Source organism: Sylvia atricapilla, chromosome 6 (genome assembly GCF_009819655.1).
Source record: "Sylvia atricapilla isolate bSylAtr1 chromosome 6, bSylAtr1.pri, whole genome shotgun sequence".
NCBI classification, from domain to species: Eukaryota; Metazoa; Chordata; class Aves; order Passeriformes; family Sylviidae; genus Sylvia; species Sylvia atricapilla.
Window position 1 is genome coordinate 24370393 of NC_089145.1, and position 19419 is coordinate 24389811.

Here is a 19419-nt window from a genome sequence, read left to right on the forward strand (position 1 = left end):
TGCATATTGTGACGGGAAGAAAAAACCTGTTCTAGGAATATGATGAGAACTTGAGCTTTAAGACACGCAGAAAACTTATGTTTTGTGCATGATGATGTGTTTATGATTGAGTTAATCTCAATTAAAATGTTGAAGGTATGAGTAAGAATTAAATTAAATATTCTTAAATAGGAGTGGGAAGGAAAAATGACAAATATTACATTTAAATAATTAGTAATATTTCTTAAGAATTCGGTGGTACTTTTAGAACACCTGAATCTGACTGGCATTCGGTCTCTAAGACATGCAGCTAGGACTTGATATCCACCTTGGCAATTCTCAGCCATTCAGGCTGTACTTTCTGCAGCGCTTACTGTCTTTGAAATGGATTAAGAACAGTCAAATAACTGAGGAACAATTTAAAAACACAGTGTTAATGAAGTCCGACAGTAAACAAGAGTTTCTTTCATAGCACCCTCCCGTTTAATTCCCTACCGAAGGAGGAGGTTGCTGCAGACAGACACGTGCCGGGCGCTTGTGTGGCTGCAGGGCAGCGCTTCGGCAGGACGCCGGGGGAGCCGTGCGCTGCGTGCCGAGTCAGAGCAGCGGCGTGGGCTGAGCCCTGCAGAGGGGGACGCAGAGGGTACCGCTGAAAATGGGAGATCTGCTCTGAGTTCCTGCGTGGGTGCAACCCTGAGAGACTCGTCTGGTTTTGCTAATTCAGCTATGGAGTTTGAAATATGTTGTTCGGAGTGTCTCTCTTGATAATTACAAACAAACAGATAATCCCAGCAGTCTTGCAGATCGCAAAATGATTTCTGTAGGTTCAGTGTGGTATTTTTACTGACAGTTGGTAGAAGCAGCTTATTAAACTGCGTAAGCAATTGGCATGCAGCGCAAACTTCAGTTTTACTCTCTGAATCTTAAAAGCATTAGATGTTTCTTCCAATTTAATATCTGCATAATGGATATGGATGGCAAGATATGCTGCTGCCAGGCAGCTCTCAGCCGCCTCCAATAGGCTAGCGTAGACTTCCAGAGCAACGGCGTTTTTCCACTCATGTTATCCATCTTGTGCCAAATATGCTGAGCCTCAGTTTTTGCACAAGGCACTAATGCAAACTGTGCTTTGGTCCTGTTTTACCCCATCTCTGCAGGCCATGGTTCAGGCTCGGGGATGCAGGCTCAGGGGTGGAACAGGCGGTGTGTGAATGCCATGTGACTCACCTCACTCCTGCTCCCCTGCTCTCCTCACTGGCTCTTGTCCTGCTCTAGCAGTATGGCAGAAGAGTTCTCAGCCTGCCTCTCCACACGCCTCCCCCCCCCCCCTTTTTTTTTTTGCATCCTGTCACTAACGTCCTTCTGATTGTAAAGACCAAGATGGAAATTCATTCTTGGGCCATAGCTACTAATTTCTTTCAGTCAGGGAATCAGTAGAAGAGCATCATTATCCCTGAATTTCATACTAGCAGCTGTGGAAGACAAAAACTCCCTTCCTGTTCATGCTGGGTATGGTAATTGTTTAGCATCCTGTTCAGTGTATGTGCAGTCCATTTTTTGGCAGGTATTCTGCAAGTATGTTGCATTATTTCCTCTCCTGTTTTGCTGCCTTCTCCTCTCCTCCCCCTTGGGTTACTCTCTGGAAATGTGTTTTCAGCTCTTGTATCTGCTTGCTGACGCTGCACTTTGATTTGCATGTTAACATGGTTGATCTTTTCAGAAAGCAATTTTAAATGATTGTACAGTTATTACATATACGAGCAAGCTGATAGACACAGGACATTTAAAACTATGTGTAATATCAAAATTAGGGAAATGACTTCTACACTTCTATTATTTTATCCTTGTTTCAGATGGGAACAAATAATTTACACCTTTTAGGCTTTGATAGCTTTTGCACTTCACTGGATGGAGAGTAAAATAGTTCCTTCAGGATGCTGTCCTTTACTAACTCCCTGAATTTTCAGCCAGGTTGGGCCTATATTTCTCTTGTCAGAGTTGGGCAGGCATCTGCCCATGCCTGGGCTGCGGGTTTTGTAGAAGCCAGGCAGTTCTTCTTCTCTGCCTTCAAGTTGTTGAATCCAGTCTTTTCCTAAAAGGTCAATTGTGTCAACTCACACATTTCAACATTATGAAACAGGGATGGGGGTTTGTTGCTTGTGATTTTTATCTGGCTTTTTAAAGTTCTGGTTTTCAAATCTGCCAATTTGGGAACCTGCCCTTTTTGTTATCTTCTACTGAGCTAGAGGCACACACACTGTGTGAGGCATTGCGGCCTTTTAGCTCATCATAAGCAAGATCCTTAAAATCATAAGTCTACTGTATATCCACAAAATGAAAAAAACCATATTTTCTAGCTCAGAATTTCATAACCATGTGTGAATGAAATTTGAGGAAGAATATTCTTCCAGTTGCAGTAAATAGCTGGATTTTCTGGGGTTTTTTTTCCTCTATCTGTATCTTTAGTACTGTCTGAATACTAATGCTTCAAAACAAAACAAAAAAAATCAAAGCATTTGGTATTGTCAAAATGGTTATGTTATTTTTAACTTTCTTTTCTATCTAAGTGCAACTTCTTGGGGTAACCCACTGTCAGCCTCTGGCTCTGGTAGAGGTTTCCTGACCATTATTGTTTCCACCAGAGCTTCCTTGGTTCAGCCTGTCCCATGCCTGTTGACTTTAACAGCCTTGTGTGCATTTGCTCTTGATCAAGGGGGCTTAGGTATATAGCTAAATCTTTTTAAAGCTGCCCAAATTTGTGGGTGGTTAGAGTGTAGGTAAAAATATCAATTTTTGGTCATGCCTGAAGAAGGTAAAAGTGTTTTCACTCACAGTGTTTTCATTGTTGTCCACACTAAAATATGATATGAACATTAATTGTGAGCCCGTATTATCCATGCAGATGACATGTATCTTATGCTGCAAGCTACCTGGTCTTAATCCTGTTACTGTCTAAAGATGGACAATGGCTACCAGGAGAAGAAACCTCTTTTTAAAATAATTTCAAATTTTAATGGCAGCTAAAATGTAATAGGAAGCCCCTAAGCTGGAAGAAATAGATCTGTAAGTGTAGGTAGCCCTCTCTGATTCTTTTTCAGGTGGCAATAATATTGAAAAGGAGGACCATCATCCATGCCATTCCTGATCCCCACTTTGCACTCAAATTGGCTGTCTCTCACTCAGTTTCAATGCCTGGTACAAAATGACATGCCTATTGCCTTGAAGTCAGCTGAGAGACTTCAACCCAGAGTTCTTTTTTGTCAGTATTTAGCAGTGGTGCGTGTTTGAAGGAGTCAAAGCATGTGGAATCATGTAAATATAGGTTACTGAGGTCTTGCAGTGGTTTGTGAATAGGCTGAATTTCGGTCAGTGGGTTTCTACAAGAGCAGTGAGGTCACCTTGCCTGGGCTGTAATACTCCTTCGTGGCCAATTTTACACTGTGCATATTAGATAACACAAATACTTAAAATTCCAAAAAGAGAAATCCCACTAAGCTTCTGAGCAGTTCCTTAATTACACTAAATAAATGTATCTTTCAGGGTTACTATTTTCTTTAGTATGTGCAGCTAAATAACTGTCATCATTGCTGTTTATGATTTTGTTTTTCTGGTAGAAAAGAGTGGTGGAACAGCTTCGGAAGAATTTGATAGTCAAGCAGGAACAGCCAGACAGTAAATTTCAAATACAGCCATTGGCACAGTCAGAAAACAAACTACAGACACCACAGCCACAACCACTACAACAGCTACAGCAACATCACCATCAACAGCAGCAACAGTCCACGGCACCCTCTCCAAACGTGATAGGATCACAGGTAAAAAGCTACAATAATTATTTTTCTTACTAAAGGTAAAGCTCACTGAAAATTAAAAAAAGGAAAGTGCAGAGAGAAAACCGCAAACTTTCACTTATGCCTGCTAGTGTACTAATACGAATTTCTTCTTCTGTGCATATGCAGATATGGGTCTTGTGGGGTATTTTGTTAGAAATCTCCAAGCTGAGTTTAAAAAACTATGTACTGTTTAAAAGGTGAATCATAATCTAACCCCACAGAAAAGAAGGGTGGCAGTATCACCTTTCTTAAAGATAAGTGAAAGTTTAGCAACTGAGCATGTCTTTTCTCTAGGTGCATGAATGAATCTGACCACACCTAGTAGGTCTCAAGAAACAGTAAATACTTTATACACACTGTATGACGTGTATGATTAAAATCCTTTATTTTCAAATTACTAGCAAAATGCCTTCTACAAATGTGAGCAAAACACAAGAAAACAGTTCCTTATTCTTTCTGCTTGGTTAAACAGATGTAAGTCATACCAAATAATACTTACCTGAATTTTCAAGGATTTGTCTAAAAGTATACAGTGTTAATTGCAGAGTTCAAGTTTTAGAAAATAGGGTCTTCACTGGGAAGGTGAACTGAATTTCAGTACAGTATAGGATTAGAGACATAATCCCAGAACTCAGCAGAGAAAGTGGTTTGCCTAAGAGGGAAATTTAAAGTTTCTCCTGTTCAGATACTTGAATTCACAAAAGTGTGCTAATAAAACAGCTAGAAAATGCAGGAAGATGTGCTGTAAAAAGAAGAGTATCTGAAGTCTTGTCTTTCTTGTTGATGCAATCTTAGGAGCTCATGATTACCTGGGTAGGCAGATGGAAGAATTCATCCATGAAGTTTGCTTTATGCATGTTGCAGTGCATCACACCCACAGCTTTGACCAGTTGTGATTCTCCTCTTTCCTTTTTCTGAAAGCAAAGAAGAGAGAAATGTTTGACCTGTTAGTTCTCTTGTTAACGCAGCAAGCTGGTTTGGATGTGCTCAAAAATGCATTTGTGAAGCTTAGCTAATTGTATTTTTGATAAAAGTATATTGAAGAAATGAAGCAAACCTAACTAAGGAAAATGCATTTTGAGCAGCAACATCAGTATCAAAGCTAAAATAGAACAAAGATGCAAATATTACTGTGTCCCAAAGTATGTATAGGCAAACAATGGATCACTGTTGTATCAGTGATCTCTGTTTCTCAGTCAGGAAACATGAGAGCAAACACAGTTTCATGTGTTTCTCAGTATTCCACACTTTGCATTCATTTATTAACTTCCAGGTCATTTCCTGGGTTGTAAAAATTGAGGTTTTGTTCAAAGTTAAAGAGCCCTCTAGCGAAACAGACAAAAAACTGCTACACTCTTCTGTCTACCATTGGTACATTATTATTTGGAAAGTAGTTACAAATTGGAAGGCAGGTTGTCCTGTCCCTTGGATAAATAAGCCAGCTTTTATCCTTAACACTCTTCTGGTTTTATTTGTGTTGATGAAATGTTGAACTATCCTCACTTGTTTCTAAACATTTTGCATCTAAGGTTGTGCCTCTGTCTTACTGTCTATCAATCTCTTTCTGCAAAGGAAAGTCAAATATTTTGTCTCTCTATGAAGTTTGTTCACGCCTGCTTTTGTAAATAACACATTTTTCAAGGCTGTGTCAATACTGAGAATACTGTCAGTGATTGTTTTCAAAGCAATCAAATTTAGGAATTGAGGTTTATATGCCATAATTAACAGTAACATTTTAATATACATAATATGTCCAGTGAGAAGGACTTTCAAAATTTTCATAAGAAACAAGCCTGCTAAAAGGTCATATTATTGCAATATTATGTGCAATAATGCAGACTGTCTATGAATGCCACTTCAGGATGAATTAATGCATTGACTACTTTTTAGAAAAATTAATGCTCAGCAAAGTAACAGGGATATTCAGGTTCTGTGATCTTCTGACTGAAACTGTATTCTGAGTACTTGCAGAGTTAATAGAACACTTTGAAAGAGTCACAGTCTTGTATTACGTGATTGATTATACCTTTCTTTAAAACGTTTATGCTTGAATGTAATGCTTGTGAAAATGATAGCACGTTACATCTCATTGGAAAAGCTTGAATAATGTTACTCATTATGGGAATGCAGCCTCATGCTTTGGGGAAGGTGCAGCAGAGGTCGATAAGCTTGTTAGATCTCAGATAAAAAATTAAGAAAATTGTGTTGCAACAACGAAAATTTAATTATGTCTGGATTTTTCATAAATGTATAAAACTGAAGCATAAATTATCCTTTGATTTGGCATTACACAGTGAATTTTTTCACACTTGTGCATAATTAACAGTTAGGGGACATAGTTTAATTATTATGAAATTAGAGGTGTGAAGGTAAACTGTGTTTTTGTTTAACGGAACAGTATTGGTGAAAATACTGAAGAATTCAACTGGAAATGTTTTATTAGAAAAAATATAAAGGTCTTGTATGATTAAAGTCAAGTAGTCTAAATCAGGCATGTTCGGAACACAAAGACTGCCTGATCCCTGGTTTCCCATTTCTTCCTCTGTTGAACATAAAGCTGACATCAGGAGGGAATGGTGGTTATTTAGCATTAAGAGCATTTGATCATTCCATTAAAGTTTTGAAGATGCAGTGCCGCTGGTGCAATGGATTTTTTATGCGAAAGTGAGAAGAAATAAGGTCATGTGCCATTCTGTCAAGTGTCACTTGTCATGAATTTTCTGTTTGCATTATGTTCTGATTTTATATGGAGACTCTCCCCTTGTTGCTTTTTGAATGAGATTTGTAGTGTCCATTTGCCTTAGCATCTTGGAAGACAGTACATTTTAAAATGAAGCTGTGAAATGATAGTTGCTTCAACTTTGGAATTTTGGGCATGATGTAGTGAGGCATTTTAGATAAATGCTGGTGTTACATGATTCAAAACCAGTCTTTTTAAAACAGGCCAAGAGTAATCATGGTGTCAAATATATATTCCAAAACTAGCTCATTCCACAGAAGTTAAACTTACTTGCCTGTGACTGGGCAGACTAACAGCCAGCTCTTACAACTTCAGGACAACCCTACTGATACTCTTAGGAAAGAAAGTTCAGTGCAAGGTAACTGTATGTATCGCTAAAACTGAGACTTTTTGGGATGCCCAAAATAAAAATATAATAGTTTTGTTTTTAAAGAAACCAACTTACAAATGATTTTCCCCTCTTCCTCTGATGGTGAGGATCACTGTAACTATAGTTTCCATTTGAAAACAGGAGTTTTACTTGGTGAGAAGCTAGTTTGCTGCTATGTTTCATAAACCTCCACCTTATATGTTTGATATTGACAGTGCATGTTTGGAAGTAATATGAAACTAAAAGTTCCAAAATGCATATGCCACTGCTAACACTTCATTGTAATTTTCTCAGGAATTTGTTTTGATTCTATCTGCAATGCTGCAGGTGATTAAAACAGACCAGACAGGTGCCTCAAATGAGAATGCTTTCTAGCTATCCAGTTTTCAGAGGTGTAAGATAATGTGCTTGTCTGAACAGCAGGTAGATAGGCTCAGAGCTGCCTTTTCTTTCTCATGCTGTCTATTGTTTCTGACTAACCAGCCCACGTCCTGTCTGATATGGAGTGTCTCTGTCTCTTACAGTGTATTTTCTGTTTCCCTTAGAAAACTGTAACTACAGCTTCTATGATCACCACTAAGACACTACCTCTCGTCTTGAAAGCAGCAACTGCGACCATGCCTGCCTCTGTTGTGGGTCAGAGACCTACCATTGCCATGGTTACTGCTATCAACAACAATCAGAAAGCAGTCCTCAGCACTGATGCGCAGAATGCACCAGTCAACCTCCAGACAACAAATAAGGTCACTGGGCCAGGAGCTGAGGCAGTCCAAATAGTGACAAAAAACACAGTAACTTTGGTAAGCGTTTCATGTGTTTGCCCTGCAGATATGTGTGGGTTTGGTTTACAAGAAGGCTATTGGAAAAAAATACACAGTCAGGGTTTCTCACAGAAAGGAGGATAGTAAGGACATGGTGTGAGTTTCACTAGCTGACATTGCTAAAGAGATAGTCTATAGGATAAACATCTTCTCTCCATGTGGCTTGTTATTACTGTTTTGCTTTATAGAATTAAATCAGTGCTGTCATCACTTCTGTGTAAACTTTCCCCTGTTAGTAACTGTAGTCCTGAGGCAGTAGTGATTGTTTTGCCCTTACTGAATCTGTGTGGCTGTGTTCTGCAGAATTCCTACTCTTTCTTAGGCAAAGGAGATGTCAGACTTTCTTCATTTGATCAGTTTGCTTCTTAGGGTTTTTTTAGCCAATCTCTTGTTCCCTTTGCATGATAAAGTCTCTGGTGTTAGATGCATCCTTAAGTTTGCCCGCTACTATTTCGTCCCTCATTATATTTTCAAATGCATAAACAGATGCTGTTTCTTTAAAAACATGGGTTTTAGAAATACAAATTTTGTGGTTTGGCTACATCACACAGTCTTTTCCAGAATAGTTAGCCACGTAGAAATGAAAGAACCAGTGTTTCAGAATTAGATTATATAGGCTTCTTAGTCTGGAAACCAGGCATTATGTAACAACGTGACAGGGAAATTTGACTTCTGAAGTAAAGGCTATGGCTTTGTTGAACATAAATCAAATTTATCTATATTTATTAAAATACAGTTTAATGCAGATGGAAGTAATTTTGCTTCCTAATGAGGCATATGTTTGTGATCAGAATAGAGAGGACTATTTGAGTGGAGTTTTTTCTACTGTTCTCTTTTCCTGTGTCATCCCTTGCACCACTGTCATCTGGTCTTTGCGTCTGTGCTTCATTTCCTTGCTGAATAACTTTGATTTGAGGAGGTAATTCTGTTTTAATACTAGTCCATGATTTATGTTTCTGTAGCAGATTTCATCAAAAATATCAGAGTATTTTCCTGAGTACTAATTAATCAGTACAAGACCTTTTTGAAGAAAATTACAATCTTATGTGGGTGGACAGAAGTATAAGAGGGTATAAAATAACATTGACATTAATTTCAGAGAATCTCCCCAGGTACTCATGGTAGCTGGTAGTGCTATTCAGTGGTTAATCATCTGGCAGCTCCATGCAGTTGATTTCAGTTACGTTTTCAGGGAAGCACTTAAGTTTCCTTAAAATCAGGTCTTAATTGTTTCAAATGAATGGCCTACTTTTGAAAATTTCAGGTTTGTATTTAGAGCTCCTCATAGTGTCATTAATATTGCTAAAAGAGTTGTAACTTCCAGATATTTACTATTTGCATGAGATATTCTCTCATTCTTCTGTGTGTCATTCACTATGAGAACACCATGGTTCATATAGTTGGACATCAAAGTGTTACTATTTTCTGTCTGTTGTAATTTCATTTTTTAAGGATTAAAACAAATATGACTTATTACTATTAAATGAAATGGTTTTAAATTTTAGAATTTTAGATTGCAGAACACCGTAGTTAGTACAATTGAACTAAAAGGAAATATGCCTGCAATTTATGAAGCAAGGTGTGTAGGATCTAGAAAGTAAGGTTTAGTTCTGTCTTTAATGCATTTCTAATGAGGAACCTCTTGCTATGTAAAATTATTTACAGAGTGAAAACCGAGGACATCAGGTCTGAAAGTACATTCAAGATGTTGAGTTCGGTGAAAAGCTTCAAAGCTAAATTTTGCTCTTACCTCTTACTGAGCTTTCTCATGTTCTTACAGCAGGTTCAGGCCACGCCTCAGCCCATAAAAGTGCCGCAGTTCATCCCTCCTCCCAGACTTACTCCTCGTCCAAATTTTCTTCCACAGGTGAGTATACGGAGAACAAACAATAGAAGGAGGAATTTAATTATAGCATAGATAGAAGAGACTTTTGATGAATATTGTGTGTTGTTTATTGCTGATATGCTGGAGAAGACAAGTCATCCTCAACAGGTTTGCAGATGATAACAAATTTGAGGGTGCAGTCAATATTCTTCAGGGCAGTGCTGACATCCAGACAGCCCTAGACTGGATAAAGGAAAGGGGTAGCAGGAATTTTTTGAGCCTCAGCATGGAAAAAGGCAAAGTCTTGTACCTAGAATGGACAAACCCCCTGCAGGGGGTACAGGCTGGGAATGACTGGCTGAGGAACAGCATGGCTCAAAAGGTCTTGGCTGACAGTAGCTAAATGAGTGGTGTGCCCTAACAGCAAAGAAACCTACCAGCATATTGACCTGTACCAACAGGATTACAGTGAGTAGATTCAGGTAAGAGATTATCCACCTTTCCTCAGCAATCATAAAACTGAGTCCAATAAACACCCTGCAGTTGTAATTTATCAGCCCTGGTTGATAAATTTGAATGGGGCATGGGAAGACAGGCCACTAAGATAGCTTGGGGGGGCAGGGGGCAGGAATATATATCCTTTAAGGAGAGGCCGAGGAATCTGGGATTTTCAGATCTGGAGAAGTGGCTTTGGAGGCACCCTAACAGCAGAGTCGCTTCCAGTGTCAGCAAGAAAATAGACAAGAAGCTGGAGTCACGGGTGCTTGGCAGGACAATTAGAGGCCATGCTCATAAACTGGAACAGGGAAGTTTTAGACTGCATATAAATAAACACCTTCTCTCCTTGAGGACAATTAGGAGTGGAAGAGGCTTGCCAGACATGTGAAAGCTCCATCCTTGAAGTTTTTGAAGTTTTACAAGACTTACCTGGACAAAGCCTTGAGCGACCCAATCTGCATTTAGTGATGGCCTTGCTCTGAGCAAGAAGTCAAATTAGTGATCTCCTCAGTACACTCCAGCCTGTATGACTTTGTAGTTATGAAATTTGCACATGATGATTACATATGATCTTGTTTGCAATAAATGAAATGAACGCATGGGATAGGTGTCATCAAAATCGAAGCCATCACCCAAGGCCTTAAATTGCTCTAATTGTTGCTTGCTGTTCATGAGCAAAAAAAGAAAAAATGAGACGTCTAGATTATTCCCAAGTGTTTCTGTATTGCAAGGAAGAGTGACCTCTGTTTTCAGCTGAGTAGTAAAACTCGTAGTTTACTTTTTCTTTTCCATGACTTGGGGTGGACACAGATTGCTTCTTTATGTTAAAAAAATATCTTGGATGAATTACATAATTTGTATGAACTATGTGGTGCTGTGGATAAAAGTCTAAATCTTTTGCAAAGTGAGAAAGGAAAGTAAAGGCTGGTATCTGATTAAGATTTGGGTATGGTGAGATCTGTTGGAATGTGACCTAGTTTTTCATGGTAAAATGCTTTATGGAGTATTACAGGTGTATAGGACAATAGGAATCAAATAAGGAAAGAAAAGTTTTATTTTAAAAGTAATGTGCTCTACTTCTGTACTCTGTAATGATATTTTAAGTCTGTTGTTAAGTACAAACTTAGCAGTAGCAAGAAATAAGCAAGTATTGGTGATGGAGTTTTGGAAGATTCTTGTGGCTCTTTTCATTCTTGTGAAAGAAAAGAAATTATTCCCTTTACTTGTACCTTCAGCACTTTCAGTTAGGGATTAATGTATAATCTTGTCACTTCTTTTGCTTATCAAGATTGGGTGTGCAGGTATGTAAATAATATATAGAGCTGACAGATAACAAGTATTTGTTGAAAAAAATAATTACTTGTTTCAGGGCACAGTCAGCTGTTCATAACTCATTGGAGGTTCTTTACAAAGCCCTGAAACACTTTTAACATGAGCCCTTCAGCTGTGCCTGTAAATATCACATGGATTTTTTTGGCTTGTAAAACCAAGATGTTAATTTAGATACAGATAAGGCATTTGGCAATAAACATTCTGTAAAAGTGTCTGTGGATCCAAATACCATTTCAGGGACAGTGACTATATATGCAAATGTTATGGATGGGTTTTATGTAAGTAGGCTTCAAAATGTGGTGCTTTTTTTCTCTTAACATACTTAGGACAGTATGCTAAAAATTACGTTATCTAAAAAAAATCAAGGAGCCTCCTGCAGATTATACAGGATGAATTGAAAGACTTAGTAAAAAGTTGATCTGAAACACTGATATACTAATCTCTCTTTTTTTCTCTCTCTCTTTTTCTTATCTTATTTTTGTAGGTTCGACCTAAACCAGTTGCCCAAAATAACATTCCTATTGCCCCTGCACCTCCTCCAATGCTTGCAGCTCCTCAGCTTATTCAGAGGCCTGTGATGTTGACAACAAAGTTCACACCCACCTCTTTACCCAACTCTCAGAACTCCATACATCCAGTTCGTGTAGTTAACGGGCAGACAGCAACCATAGCCAAAACTTTCCCTATGGCACAGCTCACCAGCATCGTGATAGCAGCACCGGGTACCAGGCTCGCTGGACCTCAGACTGTACAGATCAGCAAACCAAACATTGAAAAACAGGTACAGATAAAGGGTCTACTAATGCAAGGTACTGGGTTTATTGCTTTACTCTGCAGGTTTGGAGAGCACGACAACCAGGGAGAAGTTTTCAGTGGTTACTGGAGATATTCATGTTCCAATGGAAGTGCAAGTTATGGAACAACTTGTAGTTCTTGGGATAGAAATTACGATTTCTTTTCATATGGGCCATTGGCACCTTTTTCTCCTGCTTCAATGTTTTTATGCTCCCTCTACTGTTTGAACATCAGTAGTTCATAAACAGGCTCCATTGCAGAGTTTGACTAGTATCTTGAAGAACAAGTACAAGCTGAAGTCCATCTTCATATCAAGCCCTTTTGTTTTTCAAAGGGTGGTTATGTGAAAGGCAAAAATTGCACAAAATTGTAGGGATATTTAATAGGATAAATGTAGCCATTTCTTCCGTGATCCCTTGATCTTGCAATCTTGTGATTGGAGACAAAGCAGTCTCATTCAGCTTCTGAAGTCTGGTGGTTCCCTGTGTCTAAATTGGATTAAATGAGTGGAAATGAGACCTTCAGAAGCAGAGAATTCTGTATGTTTAGTTTTAAAGTCTCTCTCTAGAAAAGACTAATGTAAAATAAAAATTACGTAAGTCAGTGTGGATTGCAACTGAGAGTCCTTGCCAGTCTATTCAAGTAGAGCAATACTCTGATTCACTTTTAACTTCTTTGTATATCATGTGTTACTAACAGTGTAACATTGTATATTATAGTGCATGCTATATATATACACACACTTAATATATGTAAAATATACATAATATTTATGTAATTTATATAGATAATAGTAGTATATATGTCACTTATAACTCTTTCGTAGACTAATGTGCCTTGAAGTTACCTTCTTTCTGCTTTTGAAATACTTATGGATACTATAAAAATCACGTGCATGACAGATGCGCTCATGCTCTGTTCTGCTTGTGAAGTCTCAAGAGTAGGTTCTTGCATACATCAGGGCTGTTCCACAGGTTATTCAGCAATGTCTGCCCTTTCCACGTGATTTGAAGTTGTACTTCTACAATGTTTGACTTTTGATGCCTGTTCCTTTTGATGTCAGCAATATTCATTTGCTCTTTGAATAATTACTGGCAACTACAGAAAAACTTAGAAGAATTGTGGTGGTTCAGTAACACATGAATTTTTCTGTATAGTTTCTCCATATCATAAAGGGGAAAAGTTTGTCTCTCTGTAGCTTTCCTTACTCAGTTTATAGAGTCAACATCCATGCTATAGGCTGAGGAATGTCATGCATGGGATTTATAACTTGAGAAAAGAAAAAAGCTTCAGAAACATCTGAGATGGAGGAGTTCAGAGAGACAGTTTTTGAGCCATTCACAATTCTGTAAAATATGAAGACTGAGGAGTACAAAATGTATGTGCTATGCAGAATGGCTTCTAAATGGAAATCTTGATGGGATCAGTTTCCCTGAAGTGACTGTTATTCCCATAGGTTATGGTGATTTCCGTAACAAAGTTAACTATTAAAATCACTGTTATATCTTGTGTGTCTGTGTGGGGTAATGGGTTGGTGACAAGACTGTTTCATTGTTTGTTAAATGAAAATACCTTATTTAACATTCCTCTCACATCAGATTCCTCAATTAAGTCTTTGTTAGTACACTGCCAGCTTTAAACATTTTTTCTCCTGTACCTGTGAAAGTATTTGTTTTGCTTTAATAGTCAGAGTAAAAAAAGTCATTCTTATCACTGAATGAGAGAAACACTGTTTTCTTTCAGACTATTAAACCGCATGTGGAAACAGAAGAGAAGCAAACAGAAAGTCGTACAGTTACTCCACCTGCTGCACCGAAGCCAAAACGAGAAGAAAATCCACAGGTATCAGAGCTTTCTTTTATCTTTTAAGAAAAAAAAAAAATAACAAAAAAGGACACTGTTCTTCAGAAAATATTTTTGCCCTGTGTTCCCTCTTAAGTTAAAAAGTTAAGACTTCTTAACTTTAACATTCCGTATGTTCCTGTTGATAGCCGTAGTTGATAAGGCTACAGAATAAAAAATCTAAATAGATATAGTGCATTGCATTTTTCAGTTCTGGAATGCATTTGGCTTCTAAGTCTTTTGTAAGTTAGAAGATTGTAATTTCTCTGTGATATTTTCTTCAAAGAGGGGTTTAGATTACAGAGCTGATTTCCATTCTTTTGAGGTTTTACACTCTGGAGTTATTCTCAAAGTTGAAGAAATGTCTTTGTTTTACTTTATAAAATATTTTTATTCTGGTGAATAGGAAGGAAAGAGTCACATATATGCACATTCTGCTTGTGTTTTAGTCCAGTTTAGTTTGCGGTGAAAGAGAGGACGGAATGACTATTTCTCAAAGGCTTTCTGCCATAAAGAGCTTTGGAACTGATTACAGCTAAATGCTCTGCTACATTTGTTTCTGTAGATGGATTCAAACTGACTATTATGTGAGCTCTAACTGTTGTCAGTCAGACAACAGAATTCTGATTTTTACATGTCTCTGCATTTCCTGAATTAAAATTAGAATCCTCTAAGAAACCCATAGCCCTTAGCAAATAGCAAACCTATGCAATATTTGGCTCCTTGTAGTTCACAATAGATGGAGAATGGTCTTAAACTAGCAATATTTTTCTGGCAATTGAGCTGTGTTGGTATTTTCTAATAGTCAGTTCAGTGCTGGAATGGAAGTAAAGAAACTGCTGTCTTGTTCTTGTTCTGCTAACTCTGTGATCATGAGCAGTGGACATTCCCCAGTATCTTCAGTTTAGGTTCCCATCTAGAAAATGGGACTCTTGTCTATCCTTTTTCAAGAAGTTTGACATACGTGAATGAAAAGTGATTTAGAGGAGCAAGATATCACTAAATTTTTTTTTTGGTGCTTAGTTACTGGTCAGCTGCCTTTAAAGGGCTTAAATGACTCATCCTAAGAGTTGTACTTTTCATGATCTTTTTTTCTCCCCCCTCACAGAAACTTGCCTTTATGGTATCTCTGGGACTAGTTACTCACGACCACCTGGAAGGTAGGAAAAATGTCTTAGGTTGGTTGTTCAGCTCCTGATTTCATGGTCATTCTGATTTGGAAGTAGGATTCCAAAATATTTCTGGTATTAAATGTCGTATTTTCTTGTACAATAGTACCTTTGTGATGTTTGTACTCTTGATCTAACTTAGTTTGTTGTGCATATGTTTTGTTCTCCTTATGATTATTATGATAAATAACTCCTTTGAAACAAAGCAATTATTTATGCAGCAAAGCGTAGAGATTGGGAAGAAAAAGTATATGTTCTGATAGTAGAAAAGAAATCTGTGGCAATACCAATGCCTTCTGGACAACCCCTCTATCTGCAAAGGTGCACCTTGGATAGTTTTACTGTAACCTATGTCTAGATTTTTCATTTATTTCATGATTGCATGGGACTGTAATTTGTAATGAATGAATTAATGGATTATAATTTGATATATAATTTAAAGTTTTAGTCTTATACATTGAAAGACGGCCTATCATTTCAATTGCCTACATATTTCTGTACTATATTTTTAAGTATCAAGAAGGTTACCGGAGGCTTTTTTTTAGATCCCAGTAATACTGAACATGAGTTTAAAGTGGTCGTGGATTATTTGGTGAGAAGGCGGCAATGATTTCATTAGTTGCTTGAGCACTGTATTTGTATTCCTTGTCAGCTGTTTGTTTTCAAACCTTCAGAAGTTAAAAGTATAACACAGTTACCTATACCAGGCATGACTGGTGTTCTGTAGAAATCTTTACAGCTCTTCTCACATGCAAACTGAATTCTGAGGACTTTATATAATATCTGACATACATTGTTTTCTAACCTGAATGCTTTGTTTTACCAGAAATCCAAAGTAAGCGACAAGAGAGAAAAAGAAGAACAACAGCAAATCCAGTGTACAGTGGAGCCGTTTTTGAGCCTGAGGTATTAATTTTTTGCTGGGGGAAGCTGGTATTTTCATTCTGATCTTGAGTGTCTTTCTAACATCTTGCTACCTTCTAAGCTTTCTCAGTTCTAACTGGAAAGGTAAGCTATCATTTGTAGTTCAAAAGGTCATTGCAATGACATCACTCTCAGATTTTTAGACAGTAAATACATTGGGGTGTTCTTCTAGTACTTACATCTTCTTCTGCCTTCTCCTTTTTAAAGCTGGTGTCAAATGGCAATGTGTGTTGGTCTGCTTGCATGTCAGCCTGAAGCTGTTCAGATGTCAGAAGCGGTGTTAAAAAACTAGCCTTTCTGAAGGTGTGCTTCAGAAACACAAAAGCCAGTAATCTCACTTAGTACTGACTGTGCTGTTCCTTAGCTACTGCATATAGTTATTGCCAGAAATGTTCCCCAACAGAAATTGTTCCATTCTTCCCTGCAGCGCAAGAAGAGTACAGTGACATACCTGAACAGCACAATGCATCCTGGGACACGTAAAAGAGGTGAGGTATACCCAGACCTGTCTCCCTGCCCAGTGCTTCTTCCTCCACATTGCATTTGTAGTCCCCATGTCAATTTGAAAAGCAAAACAAGAACTCTACAGTACTTCATTTGTCCAGTCAATTTCCATGGTAGGCAAAGACCATGGCTTCTAGGGATTAGCATAGCAAGATCTATTAGGCAGCTCAATGTTTCATTTCAGTTTCACTCTCAAAAAAAAACCCCAAACAAAACCCACCCAATTGGCTAGACATTCACTAGAAATGTGATATGTTTGAACATTATTTAGTGGTATGAAGCTGCTGTTAAGAACGCCTTGTTAATGACTAGATTGTATTGTTACTGTCAAAGAGGAAAATGGTTATGGAAAAAGCATCTGTGCCCTGAATAGGAGAGGAAACTTAGTGTGACAAAAGCCTTGTTCCCCACTGGGAATAGGGATGGATCCTTCAAAAGAACTTACCTTGAGTGAGAAAAGCTATCGTGCTTGTACTAAGCACTTTAACTGCAACCAGAGTGCCACTTGTCCTAAAATGAGAGATGATCTTTCATATAGGCATGCAGTGTTATTCAGAAGAATTCCTTCTGTATAACAGGTAAAATTTTAAGGCTTAGATTGTTGTGGAACAGGTGAAACAGAACAGCATGGGAGAGAATGGCATGCCATTATTTGTACAAGGCATCGACCACACCTACCTGACAATCTTTACCTGCTTTTTGATGATTTTCTGCAGTCCTTAAAGACTCACAACACCTTCTCTATTCCTAAGTTTTCCATCTAAAAGAAGTAATCAATCAGATTGAAAAGAAATTAAACCAGTCTCTCACCTCGTGCTGACCAGTTCCATTGTCTTTTGGGGGTTTTGGCTGCAAGGTGAAATACTCATTTGACAGTCTCTTCTTGATCCATGTTTTCAGTCCAGCAGAATGTGGCAAAGCTGACACTTCTGCAGCTATGCCGTTTTTAAATAAAAGACATGTCTCTACTGCTATCCCCTAATAAATTGAATGTATTTTAAAAAATTATGTTATGTAGATTTTAAATAGAGAGTTTTTGCATTTTCTCTGTGGATAAGTAAATGTTCCTTCTTCTAGTAATGATTTCTTAATTTTATTTTAGACCTTAAAATGAACAATTACTGTATCAACGAAAATGATTGCATGCATTTGTACTTGATACTCTTTAGCCTGTTTTTTGTAACTGACTATTATACTTTCTGTTTTTTTCCTCACACCCTGTTGTGAGCCTTTAGGTTGTATCAGCACCAAATTAGTAGCACATGTTTTCAATTGACAAAAGATTTGGAAGTATACATTTGTTTTGTAATTTAATACAGCAATATATTGAGTGAAAACCTTTTGTAAGCATTTGCCCTTGAGAGCCTTAGTTTAATTATAGATGGTGCTGAGCATGTCAGAAATTTCACCCCTGGACATCACTAGCAGAAATCCATTTCCAAGGACATACTTGCTTCTGGAACATATCCAGACCTTAAATGCAAGGTTTAGCATGTTAATAGGTATAGACTGACAATCTGTAAACATAAGATCTGGGGAATTATTCCTGGATCCTAAGTCCTTTATGTTTACATATCCATAAATTACCCTGGAGAAGGAAGGCAGAATTGATGGTTGTATACTGGATTTTTTTGCTGTCTTGCTTTGCATTTATAATTTTATAAGAATTGTTATGAAGACATTTTGCACATCTGCTAGTCAAAGAGTATCTAGGAATTGTGCATAATCAAATATACTTGGCTGAGAAAGTTTAAGAAAGAACACAGAATTTGGAGGGAGTTACAGTAGACCAGTGATAGGTTAAAACTGATAGTAGCTATGTGTCAGAAAACAAGACCTGTTCTTAGGTAAAAATGTACCAGTAGGGTAGAAAGTGCTGATCTGTGAATTAACAGGTTTAAAAAAAGGGGGAGAAAAGTAGGGGAGTGGTGAGTGTTGGCCTCTGATAAAGGACTTAACCTTTGTGTAGATTTATGCTGGCACTTAAAAAGATAGGAAGGTGTGGGATAACAGCAGAAAGGACTTAATAGTAGTTATTGTAGCTTCTGTGGAGCTTTGATGCCAACATTTTCCCCCTAAAAACTGAATAGCCTAATTTTTAGGAGTAGCAACTGTCCCCATGCTGCTTTTGTGGGAATGATTCTTTGACCCTCTACAGAGCTTATTTCTATTTCCTTCTGAAATATGTCTTTTAAATGTTCTTTCCTTGCAAAATTCTACTTGAAGATTTCTAAAAATTGTTTAAATCTTTGCTTCTGTCCTTCCACTTGTAACTTTTATATTAACTTCCTCTCTGTGCTACATCATTTCCTTTTTCACGCTAGCCAATGAGGACCACTGGCCAAAGGTATGTAAGATCATTTTTCCTTTCTTTTTTTTTTTCGTTTGTGTTCCCTGTTGTTAATATGTAGGTCGTCCACCTAAATACAACACGGTGTTGGGGTTCGGGGCTTTGACCCCCACGTCCCCTCTGTCCAGTTATCCTGACTCCCCTGAAAATGAAAAGACAGAGACCACATTTACTTTTCCCGCAGCTGTTCAGCCCGTGTCCCTGCCTAGCCCCAGCTCCACAGACGTAAGTAACTCTTGGGGAGGGGGTTGCTTTTAGAAAGTTATGCAAAACAGACACGAAGAAAATCATTGCAGGTTTTTGTTTCTTTAAACTCACTCATCGCTTGTCCTGATTCAGTGTACAGTGAAACAGTCCAGCATTTTTTTAACACTCTTCCTTTTTTTCCTCCTGCACCTATGTTGTTATCCTGTAAAAATTTTATTTATAACTCCTTC

The 19419-nt window shown here is 37.9% G+C and overlaps 1 protein-coding gene across 9 annotated transcripts in view; it reads left to right on the forward strand.

Annotated features, from left to right (window-relative positions):
- The window catches only part of PHF21A (PHD finger protein 21A), a 508751-nt gene that overhangs the window by 470409 nt on the left and 18923 nt on the right, over positions 1 to 19419 (forward strand). For 4 of the 9 annotated variants that reach the window (XM_066321181.1, XM_066321180.1, XM_066321183.1 and 1 more), the window contains 9 exons: positions 3594 to 3794; positions 7468 to 7722; positions 9524 to 9610; positions 11883 to 12179; positions 13937 to 14035; positions 15144 to 15195; positions 16031 to 16110; positions 16556 to 16616; positions 19044 to 19207. In XM_066321181.1, the coding sequence (XP_066177278.1) occupies positions 3594 to 3794; positions 7468 to 7722; positions 9524 to 9610; positions 11883 to 12179; positions 13937 to 14035; positions 15144 to 15195; positions 16031 to 16110; positions 16556 to 16616; positions 19044 to 19207 (1296 nt within the window). Of the gene's footprint in view, positions 1 to 3593; positions 3795 to 7467; positions 7723 to 9523; positions 9611 to 11882; positions 12180 to 13936; positions 14036 to 15143; positions 15196 to 16030; positions 16111 to 16555; positions 16617 to 18956; positions 18980 to 19043; positions 19208 to 19419 lie in introns of all 9 variants that reach the window. The other 5 variants (XM_066321186.1, XM_066321187.1, XM_066321182.1 and 2 more) reach the window with 3 other exon arrangements.